Source organism: Puma concolor, chromosome C1 (assembly GCF_028749965.1).
Source record: "Puma concolor isolate L17-30 chromosome C1, mPumCon1.1.hap2, whole genome shotgun sequence".
In the NCBI taxonomy this organism is placed as follows: Eukaryota; Metazoa; Chordata; class Mammalia; order Carnivora; family Felidae; genus Puma; species Puma concolor.
The window spans coordinates 119,094,454-119,113,171 of NC_141674.1; the positions used below are offsets into that span (position 1 = coordinate 119,094,454).

The 18,718-nt window shown below is 36.6% G+C and overlaps 1 protein-coding gene across 15 annotated transcripts in view; it reads right to left on the reverse strand.

The window, feature by feature from the left end:
- Nucleotides 1-18,718, reverse strand: part of PTPN4 (protein tyrosine phosphatase non-receptor type 4) — a 236,883-nt gene that overhangs the window by 83,892 nt on the left and 134,273 nt on the right. For all 15 annotated transcript variants that reach the window (XM_086718402.1, XM_086718407.1, XM_086718410.1 and 12 more), the window contains one exon: nt 6,986-7,074. In XM_086718402.1, the coding sequence (XP_086574528.1) occupies nt 6,986-7,074 (89 nt within the window). The remainder of the gene's footprint in view (nt 1-6,985; nt 7,075-18,718) is intronic.

Consider the following 18,718-nt stretch of genomic DNA (forward strand, 5'->3'; position numbering starts at 1 on the left):
AAGGCTCCAGACTGCGAGCTGTCAGCACAGAGCCCTACGTGAGGTTTGAACCATGAACCATTGAGATCATGACCTAAGCTGAAGTCGGACACTTAACAGACTAAGCCACCCAGGCACCATCAACTGCATCTTAAAAAAGAAAGAATCAAAAATAAAAAAAATTTAAAAAGAGTAGTTCTAATAATTTCAAAAGAACAGACATTAAAGCAAATAAAGTTATCAGGGATAAAGGGCATTCCACAATGATAAAGGGGTAAATTCTCCAAGAAGACATTATGAAATCTTAATGTGTATGCACCTTAAAACAGAGCATTAAACTACAAGAGACAAAAATTGATAGAATTACAAAGAAATACACATGAATAACTAACATAGTTGGAGACTTCAACACTCCTCTATCTGAAATGGAAAAATTCAGTACATAGAAGATCATTAAAGACATAACTGAACTCAACAATATCATCAATTTAATGGATATAATTGACCTTTACAGATTACTTCTTATAACATGAAAAAATATTCTTTTCAAGCTCATTTGGAACATTCACTAAAATAGACCATATTCTCAGCCATAAAACACACCTTCACACCTTCTATCCTTCACAAAGGATAGAAATCATATAATATCTACTCTCAAAGCACAATGAATTAATCTAGAAATCAGTAATTACTGATTTCTACTGGAACATCCAGTAGAAAAAAGAACTACTGGAAAATCCTAAAATGCCTGGAGAGTAAATAACACACCTATAAATACAACATGAATCAAACAAGAAATCAAGAGAAATGAAAAATTATTTAACCTAAATGAAAATGAAAACACAACGCATCCAAATACATGACACACAGCAAAAGCAGTACTTAGAAGGAACTTTATGACACTGAATGCATATATGAGAAGAAAGACCAAAAATCAATAATCTAAGTTTCTACTTTACAAAAAGAAGAGCAATTTAAATCTAAAGTAAGAAAAACAGTAGAGCAGAAATCAGTGAAAAAGAAAACAGCAGACCAACAGAGAATATCAATGAAATCAAAAGCTAGTTCTTTGAAAATTTAATAAAATCAATAAGCCTCTACTTATTGAGCCAGACTAAGAGAAAAAGAGAAAGTACACAAATTACTAATATTCAGAAATAAGAGTAGACATCACTACAATTAAAAGCATAGTAAACAGTGACTGAAAATCAAATTTTATTTATATTAATATGAAATAAAGGTTTTTGAATTACAGCAACAACTTAAAAAAAAACATAGTAAAAGAATACTATGAAGAAGTCTATGCCCGTAAGTTTGATAATCTCAATAAAATGAGCCAATTCTTTGAAAGACACGATCCATCAAAACTCACAAAAGAAGAAATACACAATCTGAATAGGCCTATATTTGTTAAAGAAATTTAATTAACAAACTTATTAAAAAAAGCAGACCTGAATAGACATTTTTCCAAAGTAAACCTACCGAAATGGCCTACAGACACATGAAAAGATGCTCAACATCACTAATCCTCAGGGAAACGCAAATCAAAACCACAATATCCCTTTCCACCTGTTAGAATGGCCAAAACCAAAAAGACAAGAAATAAATGTTGGTGAGAATGTGGAGAAAAGGGAGCCCTTGTGCACTGCTGGTGGGAATGCAAGCTGGTGCAGCCACTGTGGAAAACAGTAAGGAAGTTCCTGAAAAATTTAAAAATAGAAATATCATATGACCCAATAATTCCACGATTGGGTATTTACCCAAATAGAAAGGAAATACTAATTCAAAAAGATATATGCAACCCTGACCCCGGATTGCTATTGTATTTGTTGCATTATTTTCATGATATCCACCCATATCCCCCAACTCCCAGTGCTAAGCTTCTGCTGCTACTCTTCAGGAAGGCACATAGTCTCCTGGTATGCGTACAGTAATCCTCAGAGGACAGTGGTACCAGTCATCCCATTCTTTCAATAAGCACACCCAGCTGTAAAACTCCCCTAATTACCAACACATTGCTCTAATGCCCGGAGGCATGAATCCTTCAGAAGCTAAACCAATCAAATTATGGTTTCTTCAAAGGAACATTCTGTGAGGTAAGTGTGTGAGGCTATTTCCTCTAGTTTCCTTGTTTTTGTCTCCCCTGTTGGCTTTCAGTTTCCCTAGAGACTCCTTCTTAAATAGTCTGAGTCTGGCAGTTATTTAAGTTGTAATCCCCTGTTATTATACAGGAGCCCTTTGATGTGGTAGTAAAGTGAAGGTTGGGGAGGAATTGTTCTTAAACCCATGATTAGGTCTCCATGGTTTGGTGGTCTATGCTACTTGGCCCTGACCTCCAGTGCTTTTCAGCTCACCCTCTCCTTAAGTGAGACAAGAGGTATAGTGGGGGCTAAAAAAAGGTATTTCCTTCCCCCACTTTGGTCCATGTTGGTTAAGTACTGCTAAGATAGATTTCCTTGAGGGCAGACCTTTGTTAAGGAGAAAAGAAAGCTCTGAGCATGTTTCAAAATGGTTACTTCTCTGTTCACCCCATCATGCCCTCCAAACAGGAGTGGATTTTTCTCCACTCTTCAGCCTGGGAACCTGGTGGAATGCCTAGTGATAGTAACACATCTTGACAATGTGGGCATCTTTGTAAGGCTGGGGTTCAGGAGTTTTCATCTCTCAAGCCAGTTTTTGTTCAGTCTCCAACAATTAGTCAAATAGCTTTAAATTAGTCCTCCCAGTGGTAGTATGTACTGCCATGAGTACTGAGGATCAGAAGAAATACTTATGTTCCATGATGATTCAGATATAGTAGCTTTAACAACTTTAAATCCCATCTACTCAGTTTAATTCTTTTTTTTTAAATTTTTTTGAATGTTTTTTTAATTTTTGAGACAGAGAGAGACAGAACATGAGCAGGGGAGGGGCACAGAGAGGGGAGACAGAATCTGAAGCAGGCTCCAGGCTCCAAGCTGTCAGCACAGAGCCTGACGCGGGGCTCAAACTCACAGACTGTGAGATCATGACCTGAGCCGAAGTTTGATGCTCAACCGACTGAGCCACCCAGGCGCCCCTATTCAGTTTAATTCTTGAAAATAAAATTTAAAATGAACAGTATATATTTTCCGATCAATATCTTAAACATTCACATCTTTTTGTGTGTGCATGACCTAACTTGTACTTTAATAAAGACTTCGAAATGTGGGGTGCCTGGGTGGCTCCATTGGTTAAACATCTGACTCTTGATTTCATCTCTGGTAATGATCTCATGGTTTGTAGGATAGAGCCTTGTGTCAGGCTCTGTGCTGACAGCACACAGAGCCTGCTTGGGATTCTCTCTCCCTCTCTCTCTGTCCCTCCCCACCTCAGAATACATAAACATTAAAAAAACATAAAGAAAGAAAAGGGGCACCTGGGTGGCTCAGTCGGTTAAGTGTCCGACTTTGGCTCAGGTCACAGTCTCATGGTTTCTGAGTTCATGAGTCGTCTATGCTGACAGCTCAGAGCCTGGTGCCTGCTTCAGATTCTTGTCTCCCTCTCTCTCTGCCCCTCCCCTGTTCATGCTCTGCCCCTCTCTCTCTCGAAAATAAATAAAGATTAAAAATTTGTTTTAAAAAAAAGAAAGAAAAAAAGACTTGGAAATGTGAGTTATATTTCTCAATATTAAACTGTTTCTAAACATATTTACCAATAAAATAATATGCCAACTCCTTAGCAGAATATGTAGGATCCTTCACAATTGGAATCTAATTTCTCTTGTAAGCAATATCTTCCTAAATTTTTGTTCCCTTATTTCTGTCTTCAATGAAGACAACTGAAAGAGAAACCAAACCAAATAGCTCTTCATTTCCTCAGCTTGTCATACCCTTACTATTCGGCCTCTGCTACTGTTTGCTACCTCTACCTGAATTACTTAAATTCACACCTACCTCTTCCACACTTCCTGCTTCACTGAGGAAATTTCTATTCATCCTTTAAAATCCATCCCACGTATGGAGCCATTAAAAATTTCCCTAGAGCAACTGTATCCTTTGTGTTTACAAAACAATTTGTCAAAAACTCTTCTAGAATCCTTATAATAAAAAAGGTATATACAATATAGGGTTTTGAAACTACAGAAAAATTTAGATTATCACTGTGTTATTTTATCCCATATTATCTGAAAAGAATTTTTCAAATTTTGACACTTATATAAAATATAAAATTCATATAAAAATGTAAAATATAAAAATACAAAGTAAAATATTTTAAAAATTGTCTTTAGTAAAATCAGAAATGTATTACAATCAAAGATGCACATTTCAAAGAAGAGAGGTTAGAGAGGGAGGGAGCCAAAACATAAGAGCCTCTTAAAAACTGAGAACAAACAGGGTTGATGGGGGGTGGGAGGGAGGGGAGGGGGGGTGATGGGTGTTGAGGAGGGCACCTGTTGGGATGAGCACTGGGTGATACTTGTATGGAAACCAATTTAATAATAAATTTCATATTAAAAAAATGCACATTTACCATTTCACTGTTATGAAAACTGACAGTGAGGCTTTTAATTACATATTTTCTTATTGTTATTAATTGTATAATTCATTCTTGTGTGTCCACTAATAGGCAGGTGCCATGTCTTTATATCCTCCTCTGAACATATCATGGTTTGAATGATATATAGCGAATGATATATAGCAAACATATAAAAGATTTGATATGAAACACTAAAGGATACTTAATTTTCTTTAACGGACTTTGTAGAAGTGTAATTGACATATATAATGAAATATACCAACTTCAATGAACAATTCAGAGAGTTCTGACAAATGTAGTCAGTTATGTAACTACCACCCACCAAAATCATCACATAACATTTCCATCGCCTCAAAACATTCCCTTGTGTCCCTCTGCAGTCAACTGCTTCCTTCTATTTTCAGTTCCTGGCAACCACTGGTCTACTGTCTCTATAATTTGTGTTTTCTAGAATTTCATATAAATAGAAACAAAGAATATGTTTGTGTTTGGCTTCTTATACTTGGCATAAAGTTTTGAGGCCAAGCCATCCATATGGTTTAGTGTTGTCAATAGCTCATTTCTTTTTATTGCTGAACAGTATTGATTGTGGAAATAAATCCTCTGTCACCAACTGATGGACATCTGCAGTTCTGTTTTGTGGTGTTATAAATAATGTAGCTAGGAACATTAGTGTAAAACTCTTCATATGAACTCAGGTTTTCATTTCTCTTGGGTAAATTTCCAGGAACAGAAATGCTGGATTATATGGTAAATCTATGTTTAACTTTAAAGAAACTGCCAAACTGTTTCCAAAGTTGGTGTACTAGTTTGCACTCTCACCAGGAACGTATGAGATTTAAGGAGTTTTGCTTCTTGCCCTCATTTGGTATTGTCACTTTTTTTTTTTTAAGTGGAGCTATTCTGTGTGTGAGCAGTAGTTCACTGTGGTTTAATTTGCATTTCACTGATGATTGAACATCTTGTCAAGTGCTCATGTACCATCTGTGTATCTCCTTTGGTGGAAGCGTGTAATCAAATATTTTGCCTCTTCTTTTTAATCAGATTGTCTTCTTACTACTGAGTTATTAAAGTTCTTTATATATTCTTGATAGGTCCTTTATCAAATATATATTTTACAAAAGACTGTGTCTTGTTCTGTCATCTTCTTTAGAGTCTCTCTTGAAGAGCAAAGTCTTTAATTTTCATGATGTTCATCAATTTTTATATTTTATGCTTCGTATGGTTTTGTGACCCATCTAGGAAATTTATTGTTATTATTTAAACAAAGTTGTGGCAATTTTCTAAGATAACTGCTTCTGTTACTTATCATATTTCTATTAAAGTGTTATTAAAGTGACTAGTTACAAAAACCTATTAAATAAAAATCACAGATAGTTAAAAATCAGGACCAAATCTTTTAAAAGATGTAAAGAGAAACAGAGTAATATAATGTATTTCTTATGTATTTGTTTCTTCTGCTAAAGACAATCATTACATTTATTTTAAAAAACTGCAGCTGCTCATATAATGCATAAGAGACATGGTCGAAGTGATTTTTATGATTTTCAACTTATCCCCTTAAAGGAAAGAGGCAGATCCTACTTCTTTTTCCTCGTTCTGGGATACAGAGGGTGAGTCATCCTGGACAATGAGGACAACATGCTAAGGACAACAGAGCAGTAAAACTGAAGAAACAGGAGTTTTAAACCCCATGGAGCCACCATAACTTTCCTAGCACCAATTTAAACCACGTAATAGCAGATCATAGATGCAGCAACCACACCCATGCTCCAACCGATAAAATGGGACCTCACTTAATGCACTTAGAGGAAATACTGTAACGTGAAGCAATCACGGAGTGAGTGCCTGGCTGGCTCAGTCATTAGAACATGCAACTCTTGATTTCGGGTTTGTGAGTCTGAGTCCCACGCTGGGTGTAGAAATTACTTAAAAATAAAACTTCTAATGGGGGTCTGGGTGGCTCAGTTGGTTGAGAGTCCAACATGGGCTCAGGTCATAACCTTGCCATGCACGAGTTCGAGCCCTGCATCGGGCTCTGTGCTGACAGCTCAGAGCCTGGAGACTGCTTCAGATCCTGTGTGTGTCTCTCTCTGCCCCTCCCCCACTCATGCTCTTGTTTGTCTCTCTCTCTCAAAAAAAAAAAGATAAATAAAACATTAAAAATTTTTTTGAAAAACTTAAAAAAAAAAGAAAAAATAATAAGGCAACCAGCATGGTGCAAGACACAGAGTAAACATGACAGTATTAGCTACTATACTATAGGACAAATTTAAGAGATTCTCCAAGAGAAAAATTCATGAAGCAGTATTCTTTATAAATATTGCCTTGTCTGGATTAAGCAAGTTTTAAAATAAACAATTTAATTATTTTGGTAGTCTCTAGTAGATTTCAAGTGGGATAAGATGCATGACAACATTAATATACTTCAACAACCACTTTCTTTAATATGAATTATTATATTTGGTAATATAATGGTAAAAGCCAAAATATTGATGGAAGTTCTTACCATGGAAAGGTATTCATTCGTACCCTGTTCTTATAAATCAGAATTCCTCCTGACATCACTCCAATCATAATTTCATTGTTACTTTGATCCTTCAAAAAAAGAAAATGACAAATCTAAAATATTGGACTTTTCTTGTTAAATATATATTTTAAAAATAGGATAAGGATTTTTTTTAACACAATGTAACATATTTGAAGGCAGCACATAATTGCATAATATTTACAAACCCACACAGTAATTTTTACCTCACGAAGATAAAGAACATACTTCAATCAAACTTAAATGTTAGAATATTAAAATTCATTATCTACAGTAAAAATGATCTCAGGATTCCCCACAGTGTATAACTGGAATTGACTCTCTGAGACAGAGAATCAAAGGCCTTCTCACCCTGTAGAACAATGAAGTAGGATCTATTCTTTCATTTCTAAATTATTCTAACCTAATTGCTGTGTAAATACAGTGTCAGAATTGCAAAATTAAAGAAAATATGGAAGAATTCAGAGTTTAGTGAAGTGTAACCTATAAAAAAACAAGATTTCCAATATAATGATAAATCCTATAACTAATGTAATACCACAAAAAAATCATGGCAGTAGAGTAGGGAACAACTGTTGGAGAATTTGAATGACTATGGAGAAGAAAATTTGAACTGTGCTTTGAGGAAAGGAAGGGTTTTCATGATAACTCATCCAACTTGAATAGCTAATCTGTACTACTGAGAAAATGTTGAATTAATTTCTCAGATGCGAATCAACCTTGAAATAGTGTTGCTAGTTGACTTGAAACATCCTATAGGCAAGCTAATGCTTTTAGCATTTAGCAACAATGCTTTACCCACTACCATTCATATACTCAGAAGACAGAACTAATTAATGAAATTATAATCAAGATTTTATAATTGTGCCCCTAGAAAAAAAAATCCTTTAAAATGTAGTTTCAATAACTTCTAATTAAATAAAAAAACTTACTAACTTCTGTGACAGGAAAATAAATACCAATGGCCAAAGTAACACAACACTGAGTACTGTATGACCAACTTATTTAGCAATAACCAGCATTATTGTACACTGTTAGGATTCTTAAATCATTTTTTAAAAAATATCAATTAGAAGTTTGGGCCAAGATGGCAGACGTAATATATGTTCCTATTGCTCCTTCTGCTCCCACTCTCATACCACAGAAGATACATAAAAACAATCCGCTTGAACGTACATAATCAACAGACCAGACATTTTGAGAAATTTGCAAAGACATAAAGAGGATAAAATCAGATTTTAGTAGAGAAAAAAATTATAGAAGACCACAGCTTGAATTAAACACAGAAGAGAAAGTTCTGTATGGAGGCAGAAAGAAGGTATAGTCAACAGATACAATTTCACAGACGGCAGATGAAGGAAATAAAGGGAGCCCTCAAATTACTGTCAGGATGATCAGGTAGAGAACAGCTAAGGTAATTAGCTCCTACCAACTCTAGAATCCTGCCCTGTCTGGACTGAATTATGGGACAAGGAAGTATGTGCAGCTTATCTAAAATACCAAGTGTCGGGGCGCCTGGGTGGCGCAGTCGGTTAAGCGTCCGACTTCAGCCAGGTCACGATCTCGCGGTCCGTGAGTTCGAGCCCCGCGTCAGGCTCTGGCTGATGGCTCGGAGCCTGGAGCCTGTTTCCAATTCTGTGTCTCCCTCTCTCTCTGCCCCTCCCCCATTCATGCTCTGTCTCTCTCTGTCCCAAAAATAAATAAACGTTAAAAAAATAATAATAATAATAAAATAAAATAAAATACCAAGTGTGGATACTGGGGACAGAAATTAGAGCAATCCTCAGAATGGATGGAGAACCTCAAACTGAGAAAGGCAAACTATAGGCATGTGTTTCGCAGCAATATTTTCCTTCTCTCCTCCACCATCACTTAAAGCAGGCCATAACAAAGAGAACGCCGACAAGCAAGTGGACTAAGAATCACAAACGCAAAAGGAAGTACACAACCAATGATCACCAAGCACTAGAGAAGAACCAATACATTAAAGAGATATACCAAACTCAACAAACAGATAAATCAATCAAGCTGCTATGTTGACAGAAAAACATGTTTAAAAACAAAAAAGCAAAACATGTTCAGGCTCTCTAGGAACTCTAGTTCTTAAATTATAGCTATCTAGATATGAAATGGCAATTCCCAAGGTGATGCCAGAAGTGAGCAAGATTAAAAAAAAAAGAAAAAAAAGAAGTGTTATGTCCTTAATGGACACAAATGCTACTAATTCTGATGTACAGGAAAATGCATGAAGACCACCTTATTTTAAAATATCTTTGTGTTTCTTTTTACCACTTACTACTACCTATATTATGCTATAAATTATGTTATTTAATCTATTTATTTTTTACTCTTCTTTAGTAGAACCCAAGTAGCAAAGCATAGGGCCTTTGTTTTTTCCACTATTGGGTTCTTAGGTGTGTAGGAAAGTGTCTTGTAGAGTTAACCCATGAACAACACAGGTTTGAACTGTGTGGGTCCACTTATATGCAGACTTTTTTTCAATATAGATTTGTAGAATTTTATAGATTTGCAACAATTTCAAAAAACTTGCAGACAAATCCTGTGGCCTAGAAATATAAAAAAAATTTTTTTTTGTTAGGCATGCCATGACTGCATAAAATAAATGTAGATCCTACTCTGTTTTATTGTTTATTACCATAAAATAACACAATTATATATATGTACATATATATGCATTTTAAGTTTATTTATTTATTTGAGAGAGAGAGAGAGAGAGAGAGAGAACAAACACATGTGGGGAAGGGGTCGGAGAGAGAGAATCCCAAGCAGGCTCTGCACTGTCAGTGCAGAGCCCAACGTGAGGCTCAATCTCAAGATCATGACTTGAGCCAAAACCAAGTCAGATACTTAAGCAACTAAGCTACCCAGGTGCCCCAATACACACAAATATATTATAAAAAGTTAGGATGTATCAAAACTTCTGCACACTTACAGACCACACAAGGCATCATTCACAGTCAAGAGAAATGTAAACATTTGTATGAAATCATAACTGCATAACATTTCCTGTAGTACATACTGTATCACTGTAATAATTTCATAGTCCCCTCCTGTTGCTGTCGCGGTAAGCTCAGGTGTTGCCAAGCATCGGCTTAAAATATGGTGTGACACTAACCATCTCTGCATGTGCGGTTTGGTCTCTCCAATAAACTGCATCTAGTGGCAAAAGTGATTTCTCACAGCTCTTGCTTATTTTTCAACGTGTTTAGTGTAATACCATAAACTTCCAGTAACATCATGGGACCCATAAAAAGTGCTACTTAGTGATGCTGGAAGTGTTCCCAAGAAGCAAAGAAAATCATGACATTATAAGAAAAAAAGCTGAATTGCTTAATAGACTGAGGTCTGCCATTGTGGCTGCCTGCTGTTTCAAGATAAATGAATCCAGCATGAGTACCATTGTAAAAAAGGAAAAGGAAATTCATGAAGCCATTGCTGCAACTATACTAGCATGCACAACAACCTGGTACTTGGTACAAAATGTACCTTTTCATCTCCTATTGAAAATGTAGCTTTTTTGTGGGTAATGGACCGCTATAAGAAAGGTATGTCTCTATCTATAAACTCTAATATGATGTGAGAAAAAGCAAAGTCATTATATGACAACGTAAAGCAAAAAGAAGGTGTAGGATCTAAACCTGAAGGATTTAATGCCAGAAAAGGATGGTCTGATAATTAAAAAAAAATTTTTTTTCAACGTTTATTTATTTTTGGGACAGAGAGAGACAGAGCATGAACGGGGGAGGGGCAGAGAGAGAGGGAGACACAGAATCGGAAACAGGCTCCAGGCTCTGAGCCATCAGCCCAGAGCCTGATGCGGGGCTCGAACTCACAGACCGCGAGATCGTGACCTGGCTGAAGTCGGACGCTTAACCGACTGCACCACCCAGGCGCCCCAGGTCTGATAATTTTAGAAAGAAGTTTGGCTTTAAAAATGACAAGAAAACAGGAAAAGCAGTCTCTGCTGAGGAGTCAGGAGACACGTTCCCAGGTGCCATTCAGAAAATCACTGAGGAGAAAGGGTATCTGCCTGAACATGTTTTCAATGCAGGTAAAAGTGCTGCATCCGGGGAAAGAAAATGCTATAAAGGACATTTATTAGTAAGGCAAAGAAGCAAGCCTGTGGATTTAAAGCAGGAAAGGCTAGGTCACCTCTGCTTTGCGCAAACGCAGTTGAGTTTATGATCAAAACTGCTTATCCCAAACTGCTAACGCTCCACCTCTGAAGGGAAAAAATGAACACCATCTGCCAGTCTTCTGGTTTTACAAGAAGGCCTGGACAATGACAACTCTTTTTCTGGATTGGTTCCATTAATGTTTTCTCCTTGAATTCCAGAAGTACTTTGCCTGTAAGGGACTACCTTTTGAAGTTCTTTTGATACTGGACAATGCCCCTGGCCATCCAGAACCCCATGAGTTCAACAGCAACAATGTCAAAATATTCTGCTTGCCCCCAAACACAGTATCTCTAATTCAGCCTCCAGATCAGGGGGGTCCTTAAGGTCCTTAAGGTCCTTAAAGGCTCAGTGCATACAGTCTCTATGGAAAGGACTGTCCACGGTACAGGAAGGAGCCCTGATAAAGAAAACATCATGCAAGTTTGGGAGGATCTTGAGGATGTCATTGTTATTACAGAAAAGGCCATGAAAGCCATCAAGCTCGAAACAATAAATTCCTGGGGGAGAAAACTGTGTCCAGATAACTTTACAGGACTTATGACAGAGCCAGTCAAGAAAATCATGAGACGGATTAAAGATGCAGGGTCAAAGGTTTCATGATACAGACCTATCAAGAAACTCAAGAGCACCGCACCACAGGATTAACAAGGTGACTTGATAGAGGTGAGTGCTCCCAAAATTAGTGCTAGATGATGAGGAAGAAGTGGAAGAAGCAGTGCAGCAATGAACTGACATTGGACAACCTAGCAGAAGAGTTAATTATTGAAGACTGCTTTTGACTTTTCTTTTGCAACATGGGCCCTTCTATGATAGGAGGAGTTGCAATAAAAATTGCAACTAAAGTAGACATTGGAGGAACTGGTAACCGTACAGAAATTTTATTAGAGAAGTTAAAGAGGAAAAAGCCTGGTAGAAATTAGAATGCATTTCCATAAAGTTACACCGAGTGTGCCTACCTCTCCTGCCCACTTCCACCTTCCCCACTTCTTACACCTCTGCTCACCTCTCAGATAGTAAGACCAACCCCATTTCTTCTGCCTCCACAGCCAACTCACTGTGAAGACGAGGATGAAGACCTTATGACAATCTACCACTCTACGAACTGCAAATAATCATCATGCTATTCGGCTTATAAACTTATCTGTTGTGAATGTGTGTGGGTATCTTTGTGCAGAAATCTGACCATATGGGAAAAACTGTATGAAACATTTCTGTGCCATTATCATCAGCAATGTCTAAGTATTCGCCTGGAGAACATCATGTGCAAGACTCATATGGAAGTGGATAGCCTATCCTTATACAGGAATGAGGTCTGTGATATTTAATATAAAATTAATAATGTTAGTTTGCTTAGTGTTTTATAATTCTGCTTTCAAAGAATTACATTACTGTGCAGTATGCCTCTTTGTCTCCTAATTGGAGAAACTGTATAACTAGCCTACCATCATCGGTAAGTCGTTTTTAAAAAAAAATTAACAATGCTTCCGATATTGTATCAGGACTATGAGTGCAATATTGTAGGCCATAAATATTTTATAATGATTCATTCATTGGTACATAGCATTCATACCGCTGCTTCTCCATTATCAATGTATGAATCGTTACTCCTGTAAATAAATATGTATTTTTTTCACATTAACTTTTCGTTTTTGATGTCTAGTGTTAGTAATACATTTAATATCTACAGTGTTTTGTATAATAGAAGACAATATTGATGTAGATACTGACAGACCATTCATCTTGTATATAGACGATGTACACTGATCAATACAGTAGAGTCCTGTAAATGTATTTTTTTCTTCCCGATGATTTTCTTAGTAACATTTTCTTTTCTCTAGTTTACTTTATTGTAAGAATGTCGTATATAATACATGTAACATAAAAAATACATGTTAATCAACTATGTTATCAGTAAGGCTTTGGGTCAACAGTGTCGATTAGTAAAGTTTTGGGGGAATCAGAAATTACATGAAGATTTTGGACTGTACTGGGGGGATAAAGGTTGGTGCCCCTAACCCCTGCACTGTACAAGGGTCAACTGTACTCATTTGTTAAATGTTAAATGAATGGATCTCTATCACCAGTAGGAAGAGGTCTTAACTGTTTAGCTTGGCACTGTAGGCCTTTAAACAACCATCCCATCACACTTTATCTCTCCCTTCTAACTAGAAAAAACTGTTTCTCATCAAGCCAGTTCTGTGATGTTTTGTGTACCCATAATTACATATTTCTTTAAGGCGGTTCTCATGCCTTCTTCGTGTTTCTCTAATGAATCAAACCAAAGTCTAGATCAAGTTCATATTTTTTTTAAGATTTTGTGCATTTTTAATTAAAAAAATTTTTTTAATGTTTATTCATTTTTGAGACAGAGCGTGAGTGGGGGAGGGGCAGAGAGAGGGAGACACAGAATCCAAAGCAGGCTCCAGGCTCTGAGCTGTCTGCTGAGAGTCCAACTCGGGGCTTGAACCCAGGAACCAGGAGATCATGACCTGAGGTTAAGTCTGGTGCTTAACTGCCTAAGCCACCCAGGCACCCCTTGAGTCCATCTTCTCTGTGAAAATTCATTAGCCCACATGAACAAGTTTCTCACCCAGGGACAGAACTCCAAACCCCCCTCTAACCAGATCCCAGCCCACCTGACATGCATGTCCAAAAGAGTAGTCACTAAACGCATGCAACTATTTAAATGGAAATTCATTAAACTGACATAAAATTAAAACTTCACTTCCTCAATCACACTAACCACTTTTTGAGTGACAGCACAGGTCTAGAACATTTCTTGCATTTCAGGGAGTTCTTCTGGAGACAGCTGCAAGACCAGAGCTGTCCAACAGAAATACAGTACAAGCCACATGTGTAATTTATGTAATTACACATAATGGGTGGCTTAGTCGGTTAAGCATCCAACTTTGGCTCAGGTCATGATCTCATGGTTCGTGAGTTCGAGTCCTCCATCAGCGTCTGTGCTGACAGCCCTGAGCCTGGAGCCTGCTTCAGATTCTGTGTCTCCTTCTCTCTCTCCCTTGCTCATGCTCTTTCTCTCTCAAAAAATAAACATTAAAAAAAAAAATTATCCCAGTAAATAAATAAAAACAAAAGACTTAAGATAAGACTTAAGAATTAAGTGCAGCCTGGGTGGCGCAGTCGGTTAAGCGTCCGACTTCAGCCAGGTCACGATCTCGCGGTCCGTGAGTTCGAGCCCCGCGTCAGGCTCTGGGCTGATGGCTCAGAGCCTGGAGCCTGTTTCCGATTCTGTGTCTCCCTCTCTCTCTGCCCCTCCCCCGTTCATGCTCTGTCTCTCTCTGTCCCAAAAATAAATAAACGTTGAAAAAAAAAAATTTAAAAAAAAAGAATTAAGTGCAGCCTCCAGTGAATTAACGGATCCAGACACTGAACATCAATGGCTACTAACATTAAAAACAGAAGTGAAAACCAGACATTATGTGCCTCCTGATAAAAATCACACAAAAAAGGGATCAAACCTTACTCTGAACATGCCCCTTAATCAAGCTGCCAATCTGCAAGTAATACACAGAAAGCAGAACACGTTGAGTTACACCATTAATATGTGATCAGTCCAGTCCAGACCATGACAAATTAAAGGTGAAATGGCCCAGTTCTTTAACATGAAAATTTTAACAGAGATTAACAGAGATTTAAAGTGATCTAGTTAAAATAAACAAACAGCAAGGCCAAGTTGTAGTATCTATGAAGGCACACTTGGGTGATAAAACCATAAAAAAATACAATGTAGGAAGGGGCTATTATCGTGACAGGGCACAAAGAAGGTTTCTGGAATGGATGGCTAACATCTACTTCTTGACTTGAGGGCAGCTGCTGATGTTCCCTGAAATACAGTACACAGTTGTGTATCTGTTTTGTAACAGGCTGAAAAATAACAATGTAAATGGTTGAGATTTAGGATGAATATGAATATTCTAATATTTTTGACCCATACCTCAACCTATCATTATTCCATGACCTGTAGTGGTCTTCCCTCCTTTCCTTTGGAGAATACTGTTCTAAACACAAACTGCACAGCTAAGACTACCTAATGTTCTAGCCTGTCTATTGTCACAGGTTAAGAGTAAAGTAACTCAATCCCACTAAAATTTTATATTATGGGTGGGGGAAACATTAATTTTAAGTGGTGTAGGGTAGCTATGAAAATAATTTTAATTATTTGTAATTATTAAAATATTTCAAACAAATATAGAAATACCAGGAAGTCAAACAGCATCCCTCACCTTCTCTGCCTCATTCCCCAGGGATAGCCACTATTAATATTTTATGTTTATAAAAAATATAAATACATATTTTATATAACTACACAATTTCTTTAATCAACAAAAAATATGACATCTTATTCTGTAAATTATTTACTGCTGCATATTATTCCAAAGCATGGATTTATCACAATTTCTTAACCATTTCTGTTCATTTATTTAGTGTTTCTAATTTTTTATTACAAATAGTGCTGTGATAAATATTCTTGAACACACTATTTAAAACACTTATATAAATATTCTACAGGATAGAATCTGAGAAATGGAAATGATTGAAGATTATATGAATATCTGCACTCCAAAAGGGTTATAACAAATTATACTTCAGCAATGTTTCAAAATGTCCACTTTGCATACTCTTACCAATAATGGATATTTTTAATCCTTTGAATTTTTGCAAATCTTATGAAATAGGTTTCTCCTTGTTATTTTCATGGTTATATTTTATTTTTTTAGATTTTTTTAAAGTTTATTTATCATTTTTATTAGTAACCTCTACAGCAAATGTGGGGTTCAAACTCATGACCTCAATACCAAGAGCCACATGTTCTACTGAGCCAGCCAGGCGCCCCTCAGGATTCTATTTTAGAGGATTAGAAAAAGCAAGCAATTTTTCATAATATCAATCATTTGTATTTCTCCTGTTAAATGCTCATCTTTTTCCTATATTTCTAATTATATGTCCATAAAAAATTAATCCTTAGAATATGAAATATGAATACAAAATAAGAATATTATGAATAAAATAAAATATGGATATTAAAAATTTCTGTAACGTATGTTGAAATTATGTTCTCTTTTAACCTTTAGCTTTATGTTTTCCCCATATATGATTAAAATGTTTATGTTTATATGTTTTAAATGTAGTTAGGCATAATATACACTCACTAATTCAAAAACAAAAGTTTGTGTGCCTTACGTAGGCTCAATAGTGTAGGCAAACTCAAATTATTCAGTGAAAATGAACACAGGTAGTTATCTACTGATCCTTTCATAAAGATGTCTGATACACCACACACACACACACACACACACACACACACACACACACACAAGCTATGTCTAGACAAGATGTGATGAGTGAAAGCACACAGCAGAATTATGGAAAGTCGCTGTGTGATCTGAATACTCTAGGGGGACACAGATGAAGTCATATATACTGCTCCACTCTGACGGAAGAAACTCTTTTCTCTGTTTCAAGAGATTACATTTTTAAATTATTTGATTATTCTAACCAATCTGTCAAAAAGTTTTCAAATGCATGTAAGTTAAAAACTGTTTTAGAAGAAGCTATAAATTGGTTCTTCAATATAGAAATAGACATCGTATGGCTAAATTACTTAGTATCTCTGTGTCTCACTTTCCTCATCTGTGAAGAAATGATAATACTCCTACCTCATTGGGATACTGTAAGGATTAAATGAGATTAATATACATAAAGTCTTAAGAAGGTGTTAGACACTTAGTAAATGCTATTTAGGTGCTATTATTATTACTTGTGTCCTGTATGGCAAAAACCTCTCAAAATTACTGTCCTCGTATTCCTTCTTGTATACTCTGTAATCAGCCTAGGCCATCAAAATACCCCCAAACTGTTCTTACAAGGTCACTGATGACTTCCACATGTCTAATCCAGTTCTCATCTGACATAGTTAAACACTCCTAATTTGTTTCTCTTCAAAGACACACACGTGTCTGAAAGACAGGCTTTCTATCTATATGGTTGCTTCCTCCTGGTTCTTCTTCATCTCTCTAACCTCTGAAGTGTTCCAGCTCTGAGGACCTTTCTCTTCAGTATTTACTAGATTTCTCCGAGTGCTCTCATTTCATGGCTTTGAATATTAACTATGAGCTGACAATTCCCAATGTCTGTCTTTAGTCCAGACCTCTCTTCCGAACTCAGTCCTATACACTGAAATGCCTACCCTCCTTCGTGTGAATGTGTAAAAAGTCTTCTAAAATTTGACTGTTGTGAGACTAATTCTTGACCCACCCTTCCAACCTCTTCTCCCTGGTCTTTCCCATCTTTCTGAATAGTTACATCATCTGTCTAGCTGTTCAGACCAAAAACTTTGGAATCATTCCTGAATCCTTTTTCTCTCACATCCTATAGCCAATACATCAGTAAATACTGTCACTTCCATATTCAAAATATATACAGAATCTGATTACTTTTCACCACCCAACTGCTACAACCACCATTATTTCTCACCTTGATCATGGTAAGAGTCTAGCTGGTCTCTTAGTGCCTTATAGAATACTCTCAAATGGCAGCCATTGTTATCTTTTCAAAATGTAAATCACACCAAGACTTTTACCTCCTCAAACTGTCTACTGGTCTTGCTTAGAATTAAAAGTTGTAGTGTTTAAAATGTCTTATAAAACCTTAGTCCACCTTAAACTAATCAATACTCTTCTTTCCTACCTTATACTGCACCAGTCATAATGGTCTCTCTGCTGTTCCCTGAACTTCCAAGCAACCTATTTCATGGTTTCCATTGATGTCTCCTCTCCCCTAGATATGTATCTGCATAACACCTTCAAATCTGTTGATAGTCTCAGTGAGGCCTTCCCTGATACCACACTTTGTCGGTCTCACTCCCCTTTCTCAAGTAATTTTCCTCCACAGCATCTATTACTATCTGATATGTTATGTATTTAGGTAAAGAAAAATTAAGTATAATGTACATATATTAAAATGTATAGGGGCATGTGGGTGGCACAGTTGGTTGAGAATCTGGCTCTTGATTTCCACTCAGGTCATGATCCCAGGGTCATGCAATAGAGCCCTGTGTTGGGGTCTGAGCTGAGCATGGAAACTGATTAGGATTCTCTCTCTCACTCCCTCTGCCCCTCTCCCTGCTCACACTCTCTCTCTCTAAAATAAAAACATTAACATTTAAAAAATAAATAAAATGTACAAATCTTACATGCGCAACTCAAAATTTTACATATATACCTACACACACATATATACATGTCTGTGTAACCAACACAAAGATACATATTTTCAAAATCCAAGAAGGCTCCCTCATGAGCCTCCCAGCTAATAAAACCCTTCCACAGGTGATTGCTATTCTATTTGCCTATTACTGTAAACTTTACTTCTATGGAATACCTACTATGTATTCTGATATACTCAATTATTTGTTTATAGTCTGTCTTGCCCACCAGAATGCAAGCGTCATGAGGGTTGGGTTTTTTTTACC